This window comes from Bombina bombina, chromosome 6 (genome assembly GCF_027579735.1).
Source record: "Bombina bombina isolate aBomBom1 chromosome 6, aBomBom1.pri, whole genome shotgun sequence".
Taxonomy (NCBI): domain Eukaryota; kingdom Metazoa; phylum Chordata; class Amphibia; order Anura; family Bombinatoridae; genus Bombina; species Bombina bombina.
In genome coordinates this window covers 386,532,093-386,555,412 of record NC_069504.1, presented here as the reverse complement: position 1 = coordinate 386,555,412, position 23,320 = coordinate 386,532,093, and the positions used below count along the sequence as shown (strand labels likewise).

Here is a 23,320-nt window from a genome sequence, read left to right as displayed (position 1 = left end):
CAGAGTTTTCTGAGTGCTCTGGACAGTATGACTTGTCACAGGTCAAGCAGCTCCACAAGGCTGCTCACACAGTGCAGACTGCTGCTGGGGAGACGTGGGCGATGACACCCAGCTGGCAAAGAGTATGTAGGGCATGGACGGTCACAGATGGGGATCCAGTGCCAGAAACTCTCCAAGCAGCCTAGGCAGAAACGGTGTCCGCAGGAGACCATAAGCACTGGCCCCATAAATTTTAGGTTTAAATCTTTTATTTTTTTATTTTTGATTGTACACAGTTTGCATGAACAACAATTTTACAATATATATCTCTGAAATATCTCTGAAATTTTCCCTGCAATTTTCAAGCTCACACCTACAGCAATATCTCTGAAATTTTCCCTGCAATTTTCAAGGTAAATCAGACTGATGTCTCCAATCAAGGCATTGAGTGTTTTTGTTTTTTCCTTATATCTGTTGGGCTAATATGGAATTGGTTTTAACCTTTATTATTGTACATTCCAATCTCCCCCCCCCCCCCCCCACTACTCTTTTCCAAGACAGACCTCCCCCTATTCCTTCACTTTATCAAATGGAAGTTTTACCTTTTACCACTCTCTTTGTTACAGCTCACACCTACAGCAATATCTCTGAAATTGTCCCTGCAATTTTCAAGCTCACACCTACAGCAATATCTCTGAAAATTGCACGAACTAGCCCCCCAAGCCTCTCTCCACCTCCCACCCTGGTGTTTACCTTAATATATAAACACCTCCTAACAGCAATTAGGTGCAGCTGACGCTAACGAACCAGGTTAGAGACACAAATTCACACTCACAGCCTCTGTACTGACATTTTACCATATTCAGTTACACTCTCCCAACCCTCATTTTCTTGCCACACCACCCACTCTCAGTTTACCCTGCCTTATATCAGACTTATTTCCCTTACCTTTCGTGTCCATTCCCTCTCCCTTAGATTGTAAGCTTGAGAGCCTTTCTATCTGCAGGACACTTTGTATTTAAAGTGAACTACTACTGATTGTGCTCAAGGGCAGGGCATTCCTCTCCATTATTGCACCTACAACTGTAATGTACCCCAATACTGTACTTGTTTGTGCTTGTAATGCATCCTTGTAATGTTTTACTATTACTTGTATAGCGCTGCGTAATCTGTTGGCGCTTTATAAATACCTGATGATAATAATAATAATAATTATATATATATATATTTACTGTGTATGTATGTATATATACACAATGTTAAATACCATCTTGTCTGTAAGCATTCTATTCCCTCCTCCTGTCCTCCTTTAGCAGATTGTTAGTGTGAGATTGTCTTGGAATAGGAGTCCAAGGCCAGGGCCTTCCCCCACAACAATATATAATAGTACATCTACCAGAACTTGGCTTTCAAACTGTAAAATTGTGAGCAGATTATAATCTTAATACAGTAATAACATTTAAGAAATAAAATTAGTAACAAAGAAGCAAAATTAAAAATAAGAAAAGAAAGTTAAAGAAATTATAAGACTTTGGTGCTGAACCTTATGCAATTTTTCGTTATATTAAATTATTTAGCTGGTTTATTGTTATTGATTCTTCAAATCTGTTAATCAAGACCTCAGAGTTGTATTTACTCATTGGACTCTTCGCCTTCTCGTACCAATGGGGGCCTCTGTATTCATGACCCGTTTTTCAATATCCAATAAAACCAATTTTTATTAAAGGACCACTGTAAGATAAATTTTACTTTTTTTTTTCTTCTTTTTTTTAAACCTTTTTAAACATATTTCCCATAGCATGTTTTTTTCGATTCCTTACCTTACAGCTGTGATCCGTTTTCTAAAAAATATTTCTTTCCAAACCCACTCCGTGGGTAGCAGATGCTTCTAGCCAATCGGTTTTGCAAACCGCAGTTTAAAGATGGCGACCGTGTTTTCTATTGCGCATGCGTCATCATCTATGTCAGTAATTTCCAGACCGGCTCCTGCACAGACCCCTAAATTGTGTTATTAAGGTCCATATTTGAATTGAGGAATCTAAGGTGGATGGTTTATATTGTTTTGGGAGTTTGTTTTTATCTATTTTTTCCCATAATATAACATCTGGATGTGTGGTGTTTCCCAGATCTGCCTCCAGAGATGTGCATAGGACCTCCCTAGAGGTTCTACCTAAAAGTGTTGTTTGGGCAATTCTGGCTGCCCGATAGTAGTCTATTATCTTAGGAGCGTCCACTCCCCCTATTGTTTTATGTCGAGTCAGAATTGAAGATGATATTCTTGCTTGCTTTTTACCTCTAATATACGCCAGTAATTCAGATTACAAGGTTACTAATTCGGGAATCTGTATTTTGATCGGTAATGCTCTAAACAGATAAAGTAATCGTAGGAATATGTTCATCTTTACTGCTGCTAATCGTCCTAGTCAGGAGAAAGTGTATGATTTCCATTTATGAATATCCCGTCTAATATCTTTGTATCCCATACATTTTAAAGGGGCCCTATAAAGCTAGTTTGCATGGAGGCCTAGAAAAAAATAAATGTTCTACCCCTGGCAAGGGAGGAGGGTAGAACTTGCAGGGGATAAAATGTTGGGGCTGGGTGTACAGTAGATGGGTTTGGGGGAAGCATGATCAGGGGTGGTACTGAGGGAGCTGGGGAGCACCTAGTCAGAGTGGTGGCTGGAAAATGATGGATGATCACATTTAGGGGTACAGTCATTATTCTGTGGTGGACACCACAGATTACTGAACTAAGCAAACAATGTGTTTAATCCTAGCAAAGGTGCTAAATTCAAGCACCAGTGCCTGATCACATGTAACTGTTTACCTGTGTGTTTAACCCATTTTCATGGATTAAAAGTCCCTTCAGGATCACAAACATTTCATCCCTAAAGCGGGAAACCGCTGGTGACCACTGTGACTAGTTAACTAACCAACAGTGTTTTTGAATTTGATATTTATGTGTTTAAGCCTCTTGCCGTTATGATTAGAAATACATGTTCTAATTCTAATTTGTAATATCCATTTACAGCAAATTACATACTGCAATCTAAATCTTAAGTTTATCAATATTTCCTGCAAAGCAGTTGTACAAATGTGGCATTAATAATAGTTGTTTGTCAAGAGTTGAGGATATATAGAACATGTTTGTAGAAGCTTAAGGCTTGGATCTTATGAGGAGTGCCACACACAAGCTTTGTATGGAAGACAAAATACCCATGACTGTATATTCCGTAGACAAAGCTATCTTTAATCACGGTAATGACAAAGATGTTTAACTGCATGTCGGATTTATTCATCTGAATATTGAATGAAATCGATTTACTAGCGTGTCTTCTGAGTGTCCTATTGTGTGATCTAATGCGCATGGACAAACCCAATTTAAATTGATCTTCAAAGATACTCTCAGCTCTACTGAAATCAAGTTTCTTTTATTATCATGACGCCAAACTCACTTAAAAATATATACGTTTTCAATGGGAATATATACAAATGAATATGACATATCAGCAGGCATTAGCGTACAAATTGTACCTGTTTTAACCCTTTCATGCATCAGGCAGAAAACAATACTCTCAATTCAATCTGTCATAATACCACTAGCCGGAGACCAAAAAACAATATTGAACAATGAAAACTAACTTAAGAAAAACATAAATGTAACCGACAAAGGGAACTTTAACACATGAATCTGTAATGCTTATTTTGGATGAATATACTGATAGATGGTAATGCTTTGAAATACAGCTTTACTTGCTTTTTCAGACAGACCATGCAATTTTTAGATACTTTGGGGCTGATTTATCACGTCAGACGGACATGATTCGCTGTGGCAAACATGTCCGCCCGACATCGCTAGCAGGGGTGTCAATCATCCCGATTGGATACTCAGAGGTAGCCGACGAGTTAAGGAGCAGCAGTTTAAGAACGGTGCTTCTTAACTTACATTTTCAGCGAGCCAAAAGTCTCGTGCGGAATAAGCAACATCCGCTGCTTCATAAATTTAGCCCTTTCTCGTTTATTTCTGTTATCAAATTGTTTTTGTTCTTTTGGCATCCTTTGCTGCAAAGCATACACAGGTATGCTCTTGAACAGCAGTGCACTACTTGGGAGCAAGCTGATGATTGGTGGCTACATATATATGCCTCTTGTCATTGGCTCTTCAGTTGTCTTCAGTTCGGTTCCAATAGTACAACTGCCACTCCAGCGTTAACTATGTATTTCTCCCATTTGCAGGGGTTAAACACATAGGGGCATATTTATCAAGCTCCGTGTTTCTTGCGAGCCTTCAGGCTCGCCAGAAACACAAGTTATGAAGACCGCTGTTCCATAACCTGTCCGCCTGCGCTGAGTAGGCAGACAAAACTTGCAAGAAATCAACCTGATCCAATACGATCTGGCTGATTGACACCCCCTGCTATCGACCAATTGGCCGCTAATCTGCAGGGGCGGCATTGCACAAGCAATTCACAAGAACTGCTGGTGCAATGATAAATGCTGACAGCGTACAATGTCAGCATTTATCGATGTGTGGCCGATATGATCCGCAATATCGGATCATGTCCGTCCGCACCTTGTTAAAAGGCCCCATAGTTTATAAATAAGCGATAGTGCAATAACAAGAAATGCTCTAATAAAGAGTGTTTTTTTTATTGTTCCATTTTATGTCCCTTTTTAAATAATTTATTTAAATGTGAGAAAAAGTGCTTTTATTTTGGATGACGTATAAAATTCCCTATCATAGGTTTGTGAATTAAAGCCATGAAGCCATTTTATCTTAAAATTCTCTGGGTCCAAATGACAGATGACGTTTACCAGTCTACTTTATTCATAAAAGCAAAGTGCAATAAAATGCAGAACAATAATTATAAGCAGTTTATATTTATGAAACCTGATATATTTTCAAGAAATATACTAGAAAGTCCTGTAGAAAAAGCTTATAAAGTGATCTATCTTCAAAAAATCCCCTGAGACCTTAATGCTGCTTTTTTATATAAATGATTAGATAAACTTTTCTACAGAATTGTGCTCGACCCCAATATTTTCAAATACTTTATATGTCTGATCATTTTGTCATTTATTATTTCAGAAACCTGGTGGAGAATCGTTATTACTGGACTTCCCCGAGATTGATCTGTCACAGTTGGATGCAAGTGATTTTGACTCTAACGGTTGTTTTGATGAGCTGCAGTGGTGTAATGATCACTCTGAAAACGAGTCCAGCCAGTACAGCACTGAAGACTCGGAGCTGCTTCAGGTATTGGGGACATTTGTTTTTTAGTAACAAGCCTATGTTAAGTCCTTTTGATACACTGACTGGTTAGAATGTAAGCTGTCCCTGCTTTCACTCAGATAAATTCTATAAACCCACCTGTGTTTAAGCAGAGATATCCTGGCTATTTACATGTAACGGAGAAGCTTTTATCATGCTCGGTCTTCAGGACACCACAGAGAGCTTTGTCCATTTGCTTTATTGTGAATTATCTGAGGTTTTCAGCTTTTGACCTTTCCAATTTAATTTTCAGTTAACATTTTAAGCCTTTATCTGGCTCTTGGGAGCCCCCGTAATCATAACCCTTCCAGAGATTACATTTCCTTGATGTGGCTTTTGCTTCTAAATTTGCTAATCAGATTCTGAATCTCTTCTGAAATGTATGTTTTATATACACAGAATACAAATGTAACCAAGTAAAGGTCTATGCAGAAGTTTAAGCTCTAACATAAACATTCAACATTGCTGCTGATGTTATATTTCTAGGTACTTTGTGTACAATTTTACATTTTGTTGGTTGTTTTGCAGAAGTTTAAACAAAAATCAAGAGTTTAAACAAATGTTTTACACACTGTTTTGATGCATATAAGGATCTGACAACATTCAGACATAGAATTTTTAACAACATTCCAATTTCCTTTTTTATCAAAATTATCAATTAATATAAATTTTTTGTTTTAGATACTTAAATAGGCTCAGAAGCAGCACTGCACTCCTGGGAGCTAGCTGTCTATTGGTGACAGTAAATACATGCTTCCTGTCATTGGTTCACTGAGTTCAGCTAGGATACCAAAAGAATGCAGCAAATTTAATAAAAGAAGTAAATTGGAAAAGGGCTTTAAGGGACAGTCTACTCAAAAATTGTTATGGTTTAAAAAGATAGTTAATCCCTTTATTTCCTATTTCCCAGTTTTGCATAACCAACACTGTTGTATTAATATACTTTCTTTCCTATGGCATGGAGAGTCCACAACTTTATTCCAATTACTAGTGGGAATTCAACTCCTGGCCAGCAGGAGGAGGCAAAGAGCACCATAGCAGAGCTGATAAGTGTCACTTCACTTACCCATAACCCCCAGTCATTCTTTGCCTCTGTGATCGGGAGGATGGCAAAGATGAGTGAGAAGATTTAATCCTTTTAATGGGTACTTTTCCCTACAAGCAAGGATTGGGATTGAGGTCTAGCTGTGTCCACGTCAATCTCTTTAGTAACTGTAGTGGTAGCTTTTAGCAGTAAGAAGGCGGCGAGGTAGTCTTTGCTTTACTTCTAACACTTTTGCTACCCCTTTGCAGAAAGCCAGGGTTGGTTACTCTGTTCTTTCTTTTCCTACAGGTCCCTGACAGGGAGTGGAGTGCCTGTCACACCTAAGTAGCTGTTGGTCTGCCCTGCAGCTGGATCCACAGGTAAGTGTCTTTGCCTTCTAGGTACTGAAAGACAGCACTTTAGAGGTTAACCCTCAAGTGGATCAATTTTGGGACATAGTCTATCCTTTTTTTTTATTGAGGGTACATTATTGGGCATTTTTGCATGCACTTTGCATGTTTTCTGTGAGAAACAAACTAGAGAGACACTTAAGGGGTTAATGAAAAGCTATGCTTGGATTTTTCCTTTATTTGACACTGGCTGAAGGGTTATTAAAGGGTTCTAATATTTCTTTCATGTAAGTGGCAAGAGTCCATGTGCTAGTGACGTATGGGATATACATTCCTACCAGGAGGGGGCAAAGTTTCCCAAACCTCAAAATGCCTATAAATACACCTCCCACTACACACATACCTCAGTTTTACAAACTTTGTCTCCTGTGGAGGTGGTGAAGTAAGTTGTGCTTGATTTCTTCTGTGATAGGCGCTTCTAAGCATTCTGAAGCCCAATGCCTCTGAGTACAGTGATGTGAAGGGAGTATTGCCTGTTGATTTAGTGGTTTCACCCATGGGAAATCCTTTCAAAGGTTCTCTGTAATCGGTCGCAGGGATTCATCCCCTGCCTCTCTTTTTAGATTGACGTTATACTCCTATACCATTAGTACATACCATATGTACTAAATACTTAGTATAATGTTACATACATTGTGCATGTTTTTTGCATCGTTCATACTATGTATTTTGTATCTGAATTTTTATCTTGGCTATTCTATGCGGGTTTTGACTAGTATACACCATGTAAAGTCCTGTGTTTATTTATTTTTACCTTGACCTGTTAACGCAGGCAACAAGTAATATGGCTTAAGGGGTGTGTTTATGTAAATTTATTAATTTCTGATTAACCCAATGAAATTTGTTTTAACCATTTAAACAGGTGCAGTGTGCCAGACAGTACAGGCTATGATTACGGCTCACGCCGAAACGCGTAAGCCAGTCTGACACACTACACCCTTGCTGATGTTCCGTGGACTCTGAGGTCCTGTTTTAACTTGTGTCAATAAAAGAATCCTTTTATTCAATACACGGACCGATCACATCTTTATTGTGAACTACCTTTAGCTATTTTAGCCAGAAGAGCTTTATAGCTTAAATCTTGGAATGCTGACATGGTATCTAAAGCTAGATTATTATCTCTATCTTTCCAGGGTAAGAATTTATTTGGTTCTCAATTGGATTTTATTATTTCCACTATTACTGGGGGTAAAAGGAGTTTTTTTTTTTTCCTCAACATAAAAAGTCTAAAGGTAAATTTAAGGCTTCTAATCGTTTTTTGTTCCTTTCGTCAGAATAAGGACCAAAAGTCGACTCCTTCCCCTAAGGCCTCTGGTTCCAATTAGAGACCATCTTCAAATTGGAATAAAACCAAGCCTTATAAAAAACCAAATCCAGCCCCCAAGACTGCATGAAGGTGCGGCCCTGAATCTAGTTCAGCTGGTGGGGGGCAGATTGGATTCAGAATATTGTGTCTCAAGGGTATCTAATAGGTTTCAGAATGAGACCTCCCATGAGAAGATTCTTTTTTTTCTCATATTCCAACAAATCCTGTGAAGGCTCAGGCTTTTCTGAAGTGTGTTTCAGATCTAAAGCTTTCAGGGGTGATTGTTCCAGTTCCTCTACAGGAACAGGGTTTGGGGTTCTATTCAAATCTATTCATTGTCCCAAAGAAAGAGACTTCTTTCAGACCAGTTCTGGATCTGAAACTTTTAAATCATTTTGTAAGTGTCTAAACTTTCAAGATGGTGACTATAAGAACTACTACTGCCTTTTGTTCAGCAAGGGCATTTTATGTCCACAATAGACTTACAGGATGCTTATCTTCATATTCCAATTCATCCAGACCATTATCAGTTTCTGAGATTCTCTTTTCTAGACGAGCATTACCAGTTTGTTGCTCTTCCATTTGGCATAGCAACAGCTCCAAGAATATTTTCGAGGGTTCTCGGTGCCCTTCTATTTGTAATCTTATTTGGACGATATCTTGGTACTAGCTCAGTCTTTTCATATAGCAGAATCTCACACAAAATAACTAGTGTTGTTTCTTCAAAGGCATGGTTGGAGGATCAATTTACAAAAGAGTTTCTTGATTCCTCAGAAAAGTGTCACCTTTTTAGGTTTCCAGATAGATTCAGTGTCCATGACTTTGTCTGTAACAGACAAGAGGCGAATTAAATTGGTTTTAGCTTGTCTAAACCTTCAGTCTCGATCATTCCCTTCAGTGGCTATGTGCATGGAAGTTCTAGGTCTTATGACTGCAGCATCGGACGCTATCCCCTTTTCTCGTTTTCATATGAGACCTCTGCAGCTTTGCAAGCTGAATCAATGGTGCAGGGCTTATACTCGGATATCACAACTGATATACTTAAATCCCAACATTCAACTCTCTCTGTCATGGTGGTTGGACCATCATCTGATTGTTCGAGGGGCCCATTTTGTTCGTCCTTCCTGGACTGTGATCTCAATGGACGCAAGTCTTACAGGTTGGGCAGCTGTTTGGGGACTGCACAAGGGGTTTGGAAACCTCAAGAGGCGAGGTTAACAATCAATATTTTAGAACTCTGTGCTATCTTCAGAGCTCTTCAGGCTTGGCCTCTGTTAAAGAGAGAACTTTTCATTCATTTTGAGACAGACAATATCACAACAGTGGCATATGTCAATCATCAGGGAGGGACTCACAGCTCTTTAGCAATGAAAGAAGTATCTTGGATACTTTCTTGGGCAGAGTCCAACTCTTGGCTAATTTCTGCAATTCATATTCCAGTTGTAGACAATTGGGAAGCGTATTATCTCAGTCGTTAGACTTTGCATCCGGGGGAGTGGTCTCTCCATCCAGATGTGTTTCATCAAATTGTACAAATGTGAGGTCTTCCAGAAATAGATTTGATGGCCTCTCGTTTGAACTTCCCAGATATCTTTCCAGATCCAAGGTTCCTCAGGCAGAGATGGTGGATGCTTTAACAGTTCCTTGGTTTTACCAACCTGCTTAGCTTTTTCCGCCTTTAGTTCTTCTTCCAAGAGTGATCTCCAAGATCATTATGGAACAATCGTATGTGTTTCTAATAACACCAGCATGGCCTCACAGGTTCTGGTATGCGGATTTTGTCCGGATGTCCAGTTTCCAGCCTTGGTCGCTTCCTTTAAGGCCAGACCTTTTGTCTCAAGGGCTGTTTTTCCATCAGCATATCAAATCTCTAAATTTGAAGGTATGGAAATTGAACGCTTAGTTCTTAGTCATAGAGGTTTCTCTGACTCGGTGATTAACACTATGTTATAGACTTGTAAGTCTGTTTCAAGGAATACTTATTATCGGGTTTGGAAAAAAACTATTTCATGGTGCTTCTCTCATAATTTTTCTTGGCATTCTTTTAGAATTCCTCGGATTTTACAGTTTCTTCAGGATGGTTTGGATAAGGGTTTGTCTGCTAATAATTTGAAGGGACAAATCTCTGTTCTTTCTGTTTTATTTCATAGAAAGATTACTAAACTTCCTGATATTCACTGTTTTGTTCAGGCTTTGGTTCACATCCAACCTGTTATTAAGTCTATTCTCTGCCTTGGAGTCTTAATTTGGTTTTAAGGATTTTGCAGGCTCCTGCTTTTGAGCCTATGCATTTTGTGGATATTAAACTACTTTCTTGGAATGTGTTATTTTTTTTTGGCTATCTCTTATGCTAGAAGAGTTTCTGAGTTGTTGGCTCTCTCCTGTGAGTTTCCTTATCTGATATTCCATCAAGATAAAGCGGTTTTACGGACTTCGTTTAAATTTTTACCTAAGGTTGGGAATGCTAACAACATTAGTAGGGAAATTGTTGTTCCTTTCTTGTGTCCTAATCCTAAGAATTCTAGTTTATTTGTTATTTTCTCTGGTTCCAGGAAAGGTCAGAAAGCCTCTGCCATTTCTTTGGGATCTTGGTTAAAACTTTTGATTCACAAGGCTTATTTGGATGCGGGGCAGTCTCCGCCTCAAAGAATTACAGCTCATTCTACTAGATCAGTTTCCACTTGGGCTTTCAAGAATGGAGCTTCAGTTGATCAGATTTGCAAAGCAGCAACTTGGTTCTCTTTGCATACATTTACTCAATTTTACTATTTTGATGTATTTGCTTCTTCAGAAGAAGTCTTTGGTAGAAAAGTTCTTCATGCAGTTGCCTGTTTGATTCCTTTGCTTATAATTTGCGTTTTTTGAAATTCAAGAAAACGTCTTTTATTATTTGGATTTCATTTCTCAACGGATATAGCTGTTTTTATTGTATTCCTCCCTCTCTAGTGACTCTGGATTTCCACATCATAGGTATTGTATCCCATAAGTCACTAGCTCATGGACTCTTGCCACTTACATGAAAGAAAATATAATTTACGTAAGAACTTACCTGATGATCAATTAATTTCTTTCATAGAGTCCATGAGATCCACCCTTTTTTTGGTGGTTATGAATTTTTTGTATAAAAGCACATTTTTTCCAGTTCCTCTTTTTGTATGATTTTCTACTCCTTTTTACACCTCACTGCTTGGCTATACATTAAAACTGAGGTATGTGTGTGGTGGGAGGTGTATTTATAGGCATTTTGAGGTTTGGAAAACGTTGCCCCCCTCCTGGTAGGAATGTATATCCCATACGTCACTAGCTCATGGACTCTTACCTGATAAATTAATTTCTTTGATAGTGGCAAGTTCTTACATAAATTATGTTTTCCCCCTTCTTTATAAAGAACTGATCGGGTTAAGAGTTTTAAAATACTTAAATTTTCCCTTTTTATTTTCAGTTTGTGCCATTAGAAACGCGCGCTTGTAATCCTGTGGCACAATTTTCTTTTTCTTAAGCCCGCTCACGTGACTCTCCACTCTTCCGTGTTCTTGTGAAGAGTGGAGCTTAGTTAGTCTGGGAGTTCGGCTTTTGTGGCTAGTTATTTGAAGATTGGATCGTCTGCCAAAGGAGAGGAACTCTGATCAGCTGGAGAGTCTTTCTTCCTATTACTAGTGGTGTTTTTCAGTTCCCGGAATGGTAGGAGCCTCAGGCAGTCTGATGTTGTTTAAGAGTGTGACAGGTTATTTTTACCAAGTCTAATTTAACTCTTTTATATCTAAAGTTACGTTAACGTTCTGTGGGAATTGTACATATATAAATTTTAACTGAAAATTGTATTTTGTTGTTATTATTGGGAACTGGTTTCTGTAACTATGGATAAAGAACAGGATCCTTCTATTACTTTGGATAAATGCTTACTATGTTTAGAGGCCCAAATTATTCTGCCTATGCAATTTTGTTCCTCATGCTTAGCTAAAACTTTAACATTTAAAGACAAATTACTCCCTTCTGAGCCAAATGTTTCTCAGGATAATGCTGTGCATGACATGCCTCAGCTTTCTCCACAAACATCCCAAGCCTTAAGTTTCACATACAGTGCCTTGTGTCTCCTCTCAACCTCCTGGGGGTGTTTATTTACCAGGGGATTTTGCTACACAGATAACTTCTGGGGTATCTGCAGGTTTATCTGCTTTTCCTGCTCTGGGTAAGCGTAAGAAGAAATCTAAAAAAAATTCTACTAGTAAGGTTTTTGACCCCGCTAAATCTGCGCTGGTCAACCTCTCCCATATGTCTGATGAGGAGGATACCTCAGTAGCTTCTGAGGGTGAGATCTCGGACTCTGACATAATAGGGGAAGATTCTGCAGAGTCTGAAGAAGTTAATTTCAGATTTAAGCTTGAACACGTCTGGTTGCTTCTGAAGGAGGTTCTAGCTACCTTGGACGACTCCGAACCTTCTGTCGTTGTCAACCCTAAAAAGTCAACTAAACTTAATAGAGTTTGATTCTCCCTCTTCTGTGGAAGTTTTTCCTGTTCCTGACAAGATGTCAGAAATTATAGCTCAGGAATGAGAGAAGCCAGGGATTCCTTTTTTCCCCTTCTCCTGTTTTTAAAAAGATGTTTCCTGTTGCTGACTCTATTCGTGACTTGTGGCGCACTGTGCCTAAAGTAGGAGTGATTTCTACTCTAGCCAAAAGAACTACTATTCCTATAGAGGATAGTTGTTCTTTCAAGGATACCATGGATAAGAAGCTAGAGGCTTACTTAAAAAAGATGTACATTCATCAGGGATTACAATGGCAACCTGCTGCAAATATTGCTACAGTTGCGAGAGCAGCATCTTATTGGTGCGATGCTTTGTCTGAGCTGATTTCAGAAGAGACTACTATAGAGGAGATCCAAGATGGGATCAATGCTCTTAAACTGGACAATACTTTAATCTGTGATGCCAACATGCAAGTGATAAGACTGGGAGCCAAAATGTCCAGCTTTGCGGTTCTAGCTCGGAGAGCTTTGTGGTTAAAATCTTGGTCAGCTGATGTAACTTCCAAGTCCAAGCTTTTGTCCTTACCTTATAAGAGTAAGACTTTATTTGGTCCTGCTCTGGCGGAGATCATCTCTGAGATTACGGGTGGAAAGGAATCTTTCGTACCTCAGGACAAGAAGAATAGACCTAAGGGTCACCAGAATTCTAATTTTCGGTCCTTTCGTAATTTCAAAGGACAGAAGTCTTCCTCCTCCTCCTCTTCAAAGCCTGAGCAATCCAAGACCTCATGGAGGTCCGGTCAGCCTTGGAAAAAGGGGAAACAAACCAAGAAGCCTTCCACTGATTATAAATCAGCATGAAGAGATTGCCCCCGGTCTTGTCCTGGATCAGGTAGGGGGCATACTTTCCCTTTTTCGTCAGGCTTGGATACAAGATTTTCCAGACCCTTGGGATGTGGACATAGTATCCCAGGGTTACAGGATAGGTTTCAAGACTTGTCCTCACAAGGGCAGATTCATCCTCTCAAGAATATCTCCAGATTAGGTAAAGAGAGAGGCCTTCTTAAACTGCGTAAAGGACCTATCTTACCTGGGAGTGATTGTTCCAGTTCCTGTAAGGGAACGGGTCAAGGATTCTATTCAAATCTTTTTCTGGTTCCCAAAAAGGAGGGAACTGTCCGTCCCATTTTAGACCTAAAGTGTCTCAAAAAATTCCTCGGGGTTCCGTCCTTCCAAATAGAAACCATTCATTCCATTCTTCCCTTGTTCCAAGAGGGTCAGTTCATGACGACCATAGACCTGAAGGACGCGTATCTTCATGTTCCCATTCACACGGATCATCACCAGTTTCTGAGGTTTGCCTTTCTGGACAAGCATTTCCAGTTTGTTGCACTTCCGTTTGGCTTTTTGCCACGGTGCCCAGAATATTCACAAAGGTTCTGGGGACTCTTTTGGCAGTGGTCAGATCTCAAGGAATTGCAGATGCGCTTACCTGGATGACATCTTGGTTCAGGCGTCATCTTTTCAACTACATATGTAAAGTTAATCTCAAAAAGAGTTCCCTTGTTCCAGCTACAAGGGACAATCATAGATTCTCTGTCCATGAAGATTTTCCTGACGGATGTCAGAAAATCCAAACATCTTGCTTCATGCCTTTCTCTCCAGTCTGCTATTCGGCCATCAGGGGCTCAATGCATGGAGTTGATTGGTCTGATGGTGGCTTTCATGGACATCATTCCCTTTGCTCGGTTCCATCTGAGACCTCTGCAACTTTGCATGCTCAGTCAATGGAATGGAGACCATTCAGATCTATCGCAGAGGATAGATCTGGATACCCTGACAGGAGACTCTCTCTCGTGGTGGATTTCTCAGGACCATCTGTCTCGTGGCACTTGCTTCCTGAGACCTTCCTGGGTGATTGTGACCACGGACGCCAGTTTATTAGGCTGGGGAGCAGTTTGGGGCTGTCTAAAAGCTCAGGGCCTGTGGACTCGGGAGCAGTCTTCTCTTCCTATAAACATATTAGAGTTAAGAGCAATCTTCAATGCTTTGACAGCTTGGCCTCTATCTTTAGTCCGATTTATCAGATTTCAATCGGACATCACCATCTCGGTGGCTTAAATCAACCATCAGGGGGGAACTCAGAGTTACTTAGCAATGAAGAAGGTGACTCGCATTCTGCAGTGGGCGGAAGCTGGGAGGCTGATTGTCTGAGCAGTTTGACTTTTCATCCCGGGGAGTGGGCTCTCCATCTGGAATTGTTCTCAGAGATAACCCTCAGGTGGGGGAGCTCCGGAGTTGGATCCGATGGTGTCTTGTCAAAACGCCAAGCTTCCAAATTACGGTTCAAGGTCAAGAGATCCTCAGGCCGTTCTGAAAAAAAGCTCTGGCGGTTCCTTGGAACTTCAAGCTGGCATACCTTTTTACTTTGCTCTCCTTCCACGAGTCATTGCTCGTATCAAACATGAGAGAGCATCTGTGATTTTAATAGCTCCTGCATGGCCTTGCAGGATCTGGTTCGCGGATCTAGTGAAGATATCATCTTTTCCACCTTGGAAGGGTCCCTTCCTCCATCCAAATCTAGATTCTCTGAATCTGACAACTTGGAGATTGAACGCCTAGTTCTGGCTAGGCATGGTTTCTCTGAGATGGTCATTGATACCATGCTTCAGGCTCGTAAATCTGTTACTCGCAAGATTTACCATAAGGTATGGCACAAATTGGTGTGAATCGAAGGGTTTCTCTTGGAGCAGCGTAAGAATAACCAGAATTTTGTCTTTTCTTCAAGAAGTCCTGGAGAAAGGCTTGTCAGTCAGTACTCTGAAGGGGCAGATTTATGCACTGTCTATTCTTTTGCACAAACGTCTGGCAGATTTGCCAGATGTCCAGTCTTTTGTTCAGGCTCTGGTCAGAATCAAGCCTGTGTTTAAACCTGTTGCTCCCCCTTGGAGCCTTAACCTTGTTCTTAAAGTTGTGCCTCAGGCTCCGTTTGAGCTGATGCATTTTGTTGATATTAAATTGTTATCTTGGAAGGTTTTGTTTCTTCTTGCTATTTCTTCTGCTCGCATGGTTTCTAAACACTCTCGGCCCTGCAGTGTGATTCCCCTTATCTTATTTTTCATGCAGATAAGGCAGTTCTTCGTACTAAGCTGGGATTTCTTCCTAAGGTTGTGGCGTGTCGCAATATTAAAGGGACAGTCTACACCAGAATTTGTATTGTTTTAAAAGATAGTTAATCCCTTTATTACCCATTCCCCAGTTTTGCATAACCAACAGTTATATTAATATACTTTTAACCTCTGTAATTATCTTGTATCTAAGCCTCTGCAAACTGCCCCTTTATTTCAGTTCTTTTGACAGACTTGCAGTTTAGCCAATCAGTGCCTGTTCCCAGATAACTTCACATGCACGAGCACAGTGTTATCTATATGAAATACATGAACTAACACCCTCTAGTGGTGAAAAACTGTTAAAATGCATTCTGAAAAGAGGTGGCCTTCAAGGTCTAAGAAATTAGCATATGAACCTCCTAGGTTAAGCTTTCAACTAAGAATACCAAGAGAACAAAGCAAAATTGGTGATTAAAAGTAAATTGGAAAATTGTTTAAAATGACATGCTCTATCTGAATCATGAAAGTTTATTTTGGCCTAGACTGTCCCTTTAATCACAAAATTGTCGTTCCTTCTTTTTGTCCTAATCCTTCCCAGAAGGACCATATTTTGCATAACCTGGATGTTGTGCCTGCTCTAAAATTTTACCTTCAAGCAACGAAACATTTTTGGCAATCTACTGCCCTGTTCGATGTTTTCTCTGGTAAACCTAAGGGTCAGAAGGCCACTTCTATTACTTTTTCTCTTTGGTTGAGAATTGTTATCCGGTTAGCTTATGAGACAGCTGGACAGCAACCTCCTGTGGAGCAAATTTGCAAGGCGGCAACTTGGTCCTCTTTGCATACTTTTTTCCAAATTCTACAAATTTTATACTTTTGCCTCGGCTGAGGCTTCCTTTGGGAGAAAGGTTCTTCAAGCAGTGGTGCCTTCTGTTTAGGTCCGCCTGTCTTGTTCTCCCTCCCTTTTCATTCTGTGTCCTCTAGCTTGGGTATTGGTTCCCACTAGTAAATAGAATCAAGTTGTGAACTCTCCATGCCATAGGAAAGAAAACAAAATTTATGCTTACCTGATAAAGTTCTTTCCGGGCATGAAGAGTCCACGACCCCGCCCTTATTTAAATTTAAGAAGGCAGTTTTTTTGTGTTAACCTCAAGCACCTCCATACCCTTATGTTATCTTCTTTTTTCATTTCCCTTCGGCTGAATGACTGGGGGTTATGGGTAAGGGAAGTGACACTTAACAGCTCTGCTAGGGTGCTCTTTGCCTCCTCCTGCTGGCCAGGAGTTGAATTCCCACTAGTAATTAGTATGAAGTCGTGGAATCTCCATGCCCAGAAAGAAAGAAATGATGTATCAGGTAAGCATATATTTAGTTTTTTACCTCTGTGATTATCTTGTAGCTAAGCGTCTTTAGACATCCCCCTGATAACATGACTATTTATTATCTATTGACTTGCATTTTAGCCAATTGGTGCGGTGTCCTGCACAACTCCACAGACATGAGCACAATGTAATCTATATTGCTTACATGGATTAACAGTCTCTTGTGAAAAGCAAATTAAAAAAATGTGATAAGAGGCTTTCTGTAGTGGCTTAGAAACAGGCAGACTTTTAGAGGTTTAAATGTTATAAAGTTTATTAATATAACAATGTTGGTTGTGCAAAACTGGGGAATGGGTAATAAAAGGGTTGCAGTACACACACGCTGGTCCTAGCAACGTCCGGTCCTCAGCTCCTCAGTCACGGAAATGACCCGTAAATGTTATCCAAGCACGCCTTCAAATCACAGAGTGCCGTAGCAGTGGCGGAATCAAGCCACTAATTTTCATAGAGCAAAAAATAACCAAGCAGGCACTACAAGGGGTAGTGAGAAATAAAACTTCAAATTTTATTAATACAAAAAACGATAAAAACAGCAAAGGCTGAATGCACTTGTGGAGCCAAAGAAAAGCATGCATGTATATGTAGGTTTAAATTTGTATAAATGTATATACTTTGTTAATATGATAATGTTTGTAAACTTTGGATCTGTTTTTCTCATGCTCCTACTGCCCCCCTTGATGGGTTTCACCTCTTTGCTATCTCTTGATATTCCATTGGTTAATATCTGAGTTTTTTTTTTTTAGCATATTGGCTACAGGTGTTTCCTTTATAAGAGGGTTTAGTATGTGCATTTGTTATGTCTATGAATAAGCGCCACTAGGGGGCGCGAAACTCGTCAGACTCTATGCCTGTTGTCTGTCAGCTTTTCTTTGACTGCACAAGAGCATTCAGCATTTGCCGTTTTTGTATTAATAAAATTTGAAGTTTTATTTTTCACTACCCCTTGTAGTGCCTGCTTGGTTCTTTTTTGTAGTAAAAGCGTTACCTATCTTTTTAAACAATAACAATTGTGGTGTAGACTGTCCCTTTAAAATTGTATGCTCTAACTAACTGAATCATTAAAGAAAAAAATTGGATTTCATGTCCCTTTAAATACCATATATGTTTTATGGTTTTGTTTTTTCTAGAAGGACCATGTTCCAATTACACTGTTTGAGATGTGCTCTGAGAGGAAATTATTAGTCAGCTTGGTTTGATATCCACAGGGAGATGATTGAAGGAAGAGGTCTTATTTGAGCCCATGTTAACTAAGCAGTGGTGTTCACAGAGTCTGTCTGTGCAAGGACTCTAGGGAATTAGGAGCTAGGTTACCATCCGGCTGTACCAAATACAAATAGTCTTAAAATAACTCATATATTGAATGAAATTGCAGGAGAGGCGGATATAAAGCGTCTTCTCTTCATGGAATAATCAATCAATTCAATGTTGATGTTCTGTTAACCCCAAAGTAAACTTTACAATGTTACTCATGAGAGGGATTTAGAAGCATAAACTGTAAAGACATAAAAAGTAAACCTAAAACATAAGTGTACTGACATATCTATTGCAGTGTGTAGTGCTTACTGGGAGTTTTAATAAGGTTTTTTTTTTTATTATTATTATACAACATGATTTACATTGTTAATGTCTCAATCTGTTCTGAATATTTCATTTTAATTTTTGAACAATGTGTTTGTTGTAGTCACTAATTGCACTCCCTGTTCCACAAAGCCTTGAGATGTGCAAACTAACAAAATGTTGTGGTTTTTGTGAATTTGTCTTTTTGTGAATTTGTTAATGATATCAAATACACCTGCATTCTGAGCATAGGTATTTGTAGAAAACTATCACTATAGTTTACTAGTTAAAGGGACACTGAACGCAAATTTTTTCTTTTGCAATTCAGATAGAGCATGACATTTTAAGCAACTTTCGAATTTACTCTTATTATCAAATTGTTCTTTATTCTCTTGGTATCTTTATTTGAAATGCAAGAATGTAAGTTTAGATGCCAGCCCATTTTTGGTGAACAACCTGGGTTGTCCTTGCTGATTGGTGGATACATTCATCCACCAATAAAAAAGTGCTTAGAGTTCTGAATCAAGAAAAAAGCTTAGATGCCTTCTTTTTTAAAAAAAAAAAAAGATAGGAAGAGAACGAAGGAAAATTGATAATAGGAGTAAATTAGAAAGTTGCTTAAAATTGCATGCTCTATCTGAATCACGAAAGAAAAAAATTGGGTTCAGAGTCCCTTTAAGGGACAAAAGTTACTTAAATAGACAGCCCAGCATTATTCTTTCGTAGATTAGATACAACATATAATTTTTAACAACTTTAGTTTGCTTCTATTATCCATTTTGATTCATTCTCTTGGTATCCTTTGTTGATGAAGTATCAAAGCATTACTGGGAGCTAAACGAACACATCAGGTGGGCCAATGACAGCAGGCAAATATGTGCAGTCAAGGACATTGTAAAGAAATGCAATTTTTTTCCATAGTAGAGGTCTCATGTCCTCTAGATGTCAAGTGATTTCTCCAAAAATATAGATTTATATGACAATTTAACTACAAGGGTTTTAAAATAATGAGGTAATGCTCTTAGCCTTTATTTCCTCTCGAAATACATTAGGCATACATTAAAACTAGTGATATATATATATATATATATATATATATATATTATATATTAACCATTGCTTTTCATAGTGCTAATCTAAAAAAACATTCAGGGCCTTCATTGAAAATCCCTGATGGCTAAGAAACAACTCTAAATAGGTATTAGAACAAGGAGTTTAGTTTGGTTATGCCAACAGGGAGCTGAACAGAGTAAAGATGTCTGTGTGAGGAAACATAATTGCAAACATTTCTTTTTCAGATCATAGAAAGCGAAAATGATGCCTTGTTGGCTGCTTTTACACAGACATTGGATGATATACAGGATGATGATATCAACTTTTCTGCCTTCATATCCTCTGGAGATGGGGACCTCTGTCCCTTACCAGCTTTCTCGCCAAAACACAGCATCCCAGCTGAATCCCATAAGAGCCCTGAATCTGAAGATGAACTGTCTATAGTAAGAATCACTTCCTACTGTTTAAAGTGGAAATGGATGAGGCCCTGAATAGCCACCTGCATGGGTATGATAGGCAACAAAGGTCTGAATTTTTTCATTTAAGGCTTAAAAAAAAAAAAAAAAATACAAAAAATACAATTACAAAAAATACAAAACCCATCCATATGTTGTGTGTGTGTGTATATGTAGTGTGTGTGTGTATATGTACTGTGTGTGTGTATATGTACTGTGTGTGTGTATATGTACTGTGTGTGTGTATATGTACTGTATGTGTGTATATGTACTGTATGTGTGTATATGTGTACTGTATGTGTGTGTGTGTGTATATGTACTGTGTGTGTGTGTGTATATGTTCTGTATGTGTATATATGTACTGTATGTATGCGTGTGTGTGTGTGTGTATATGTATATATGTTTGTATGTGAAGCATAGAAATCACTTCACAGCAATTCTTGAGAGACATTTCAGGTAACAAACAATACCGTTGTAGAGATGTCTCTCTTAAATATTAACAAATCTATTAATCAGAGTCTAATATTAAACAGTTTAGACTGGCTTGTTGACCATTTTTATGTTTCTTTTCCCCCATGTGGTGATTATTTTACTAATGGAAAATAGATGTGCCTTGTGTTTTAAATGGCAAATGTGTATGTGCATTCTTTATTGTGTGTATGTATATATGTGTGTTTAGAAGTCTAAAAGAGATTTGTCACAAATTTTGGACAGCTGCCAGGGTGAGATTGGTAAATACAATAATCACAATAAAATCTGCACTCACTGAACTTGTATGGTGAGTAAATAAATTTATCATAGTGACATTTCAGAAGGGGAGTTTGATCTCCAAAATGTCACTACAATAAATGTATTTATTCACCTTACAAGTACACACACACACACACACACATACATACATACACATACTGTGTGTGTGTGTGTGTATATATATATATATATATATATATATATATATAATATATATATATATATATACATACACATGTGAGTACACAAGTATGCGTGTGCACAGAAAAAAAAACACTAAACCCTTTTAATGCCATAACGAGTATTCTAAATGGCAGATGTTGTTATCCAGCTTTACAAATTTGAGATATTGATAGTAATATGTATTGAGGACTGAAATGATACTTACATTTGCACAACTCACCTTGTTTGTTTATTAATTGCTTAGACTAACAAAGGATGATCCCCTAATTAGTTTTATGTACAAACAAAAATAAAAAATATTAGTCTGAATACTCAACAAATCATTTGAAATGTATTTTAAATGAACCAATTTATCATTTCTAATGATTGTGACAAATCATTTGCCCATCTCTAGATAAGAAATCTGATGAATGAAAAACAAATGTTATGTCTGCATGTGATCTAATGTTGTGTTTGAATGATAAGTCATCTGTTTTAAAATGAAGTATATTTGGTACTTAGGTTTCTAAATTGAGATACATGCACAGTCACGCTCACACACGGACATGAATATGCGTGCATGTTGTATGTGCCTGTCTTGTTAGCATCTGTATTTTGTATATAAAGTTTTATGTATGTTGCATGTATGTTGTAAAATAATCCTACTATTGTTGGTGTGCCCTTATGCTTTGATAGCATTTAGTTTATATACACATTAATAGAAACTCATATTTTATCTGTGTTTTTTTTTTTTAAACAAACAAAAGGAAATGGTAAATAAAGGTTTAGCCAGATTTATAAAGGAAATGCAATCCAGAGGTTAACCTTTCTGGAACTATTCTTGTTATGTTAGTACACTAAGGGTCACATGAAAGTAAAGGTCTTTGATTTTACAAGTGAGTTACAAGGGATTTTAGATATTGGAGCTATCAATTGTGATAAGCATATTAACATCAAAGTTTTATAAAGGTGGTATAAATGAAAGCGCTAGGATAGATCTCCATGAAATCAACTTAATCCCATTCATATATATCAGTGATGGTGAACCTTGGCACTCCAGATGTTTCAGAACTACATTTCCCATGATTCTTAGGTGCTCTGAAGTCCAGTCGAGCATCATGGGAAATGTAGTACTAAAACATCTGGAGTGCCAAGGTTCGCCATCACTGATATATATCATGATAACTGTAATTAAGATATCAGTTACTATATACTGTATGTTTTGAATAGGGAATAATATGGCCAATAATGAGCCTTTCATTTATTAAAAAAACATAAAATCTGGTTTTGTACAGGAGCACTGATAGTTTTTTTATATATATATATATATATATATATATATATATATATATATATATATATATATATATTGCTGTAGAGCAGTTTATCAAACCGGCAATTACCTATATTTTATATTGATTGTATGAGTAAGGTTAATGCAACTGGAGCATACTCTGAGAGATTATCCTTTTAGAAATGGTAATGGCTGTACATGATTAGTTTTATATGTCTATGTTCAGTGTTTGCACCGTATGGTCTCTGATGTGTCTTCCATTATTATTTTTTTGTCACAGCTGAAGAAATTGCTTCTTTCTCCAGCTCAATTACCCACAAACTGCAGTTCTCGCCGTCAAGGAAGTTCCAAATTTCGCCCTCCACGAACATGGTCTAAGGTACTAGATGTGATATAAAAATAGATGAAAATTTAAATTGAAATAATTCAGTGGTCTGTAGTTCTCAGACAGATTCACACTGGAAAGATATCAACAATTTTAATTGTGTTTCTGCATCGTAACTTTTCCTGCTACCTAGAGAATTGTGGTTATTAGAGAATTGGGAGAAACAAGATCCCTTTGTTTAATTTTTTTTATCTCTATTGTTATTATGGGGAGATATTTGGAACACTTTAAAAATGTGTTTGTACATCTGATTTGTGTATACAGTATGGATTTAAGGGAGCATTTTGGTTTTGATAATAACTGCCCCCCCCCCCTATATTATTCAGTGAAAGAGATAAAAGCAACATCCTATTATAGTAAAATACAAAATCCTTAGGAAATACAATTTGTACTGTGTGTGTGTGTGTGTATAGCAATTCATATACGGGCTATATTTTTAAAAATCTAAAGCTTTCTTTGGGATTGTATGCTATATAAAATTGGTCTTGCAGTGTCACAAGCAGACTGAAGATAACTATTACTTAGGTGTGCTTGAGTGTTTTTACGGATTCTTTAACCTGTTAACAATGACTGAACAAAATATTATGAAAACAAGTCAAACGGTTTCAATTAATTCATGTTGTTAAATGAGTTTGAATCTGAGAGATTTTAGCAGTGCTGGGTTCTGCTTATGATCACAGCTTAATGCACCTGCTACCTTGCACAGAGCCAA

General features: G+C 38.1%; 1 protein-coding gene across 2 annotated transcripts in view; it reads left to right on the top strand.

Annotated features, from left to right (window-relative positions):
• PPARGC1B (PPARG coactivator 1 beta) overlaps positions 1-23,320 on the top strand; it is a 189,236-nt gene that overhangs the window by 112,734 nt on the left and 53,182 nt on the right. For both annotated transcript variants that reach the window (XM_053717093.1, XM_053717092.1), the window contains exons 2-4: positions 5,069-5,236; positions 19,808-20,005; positions 22,504-22,602. In XM_053717093.1, the coding sequence (XP_053573068.1) occupies positions 5,069-5,236; positions 19,808-20,005; positions 22,504-22,602 (465 nt within the window). The remainder of the gene's footprint in view (positions 1-5,068; positions 5,237-19,807; positions 20,006-22,503; positions 22,603-23,320) is intronic.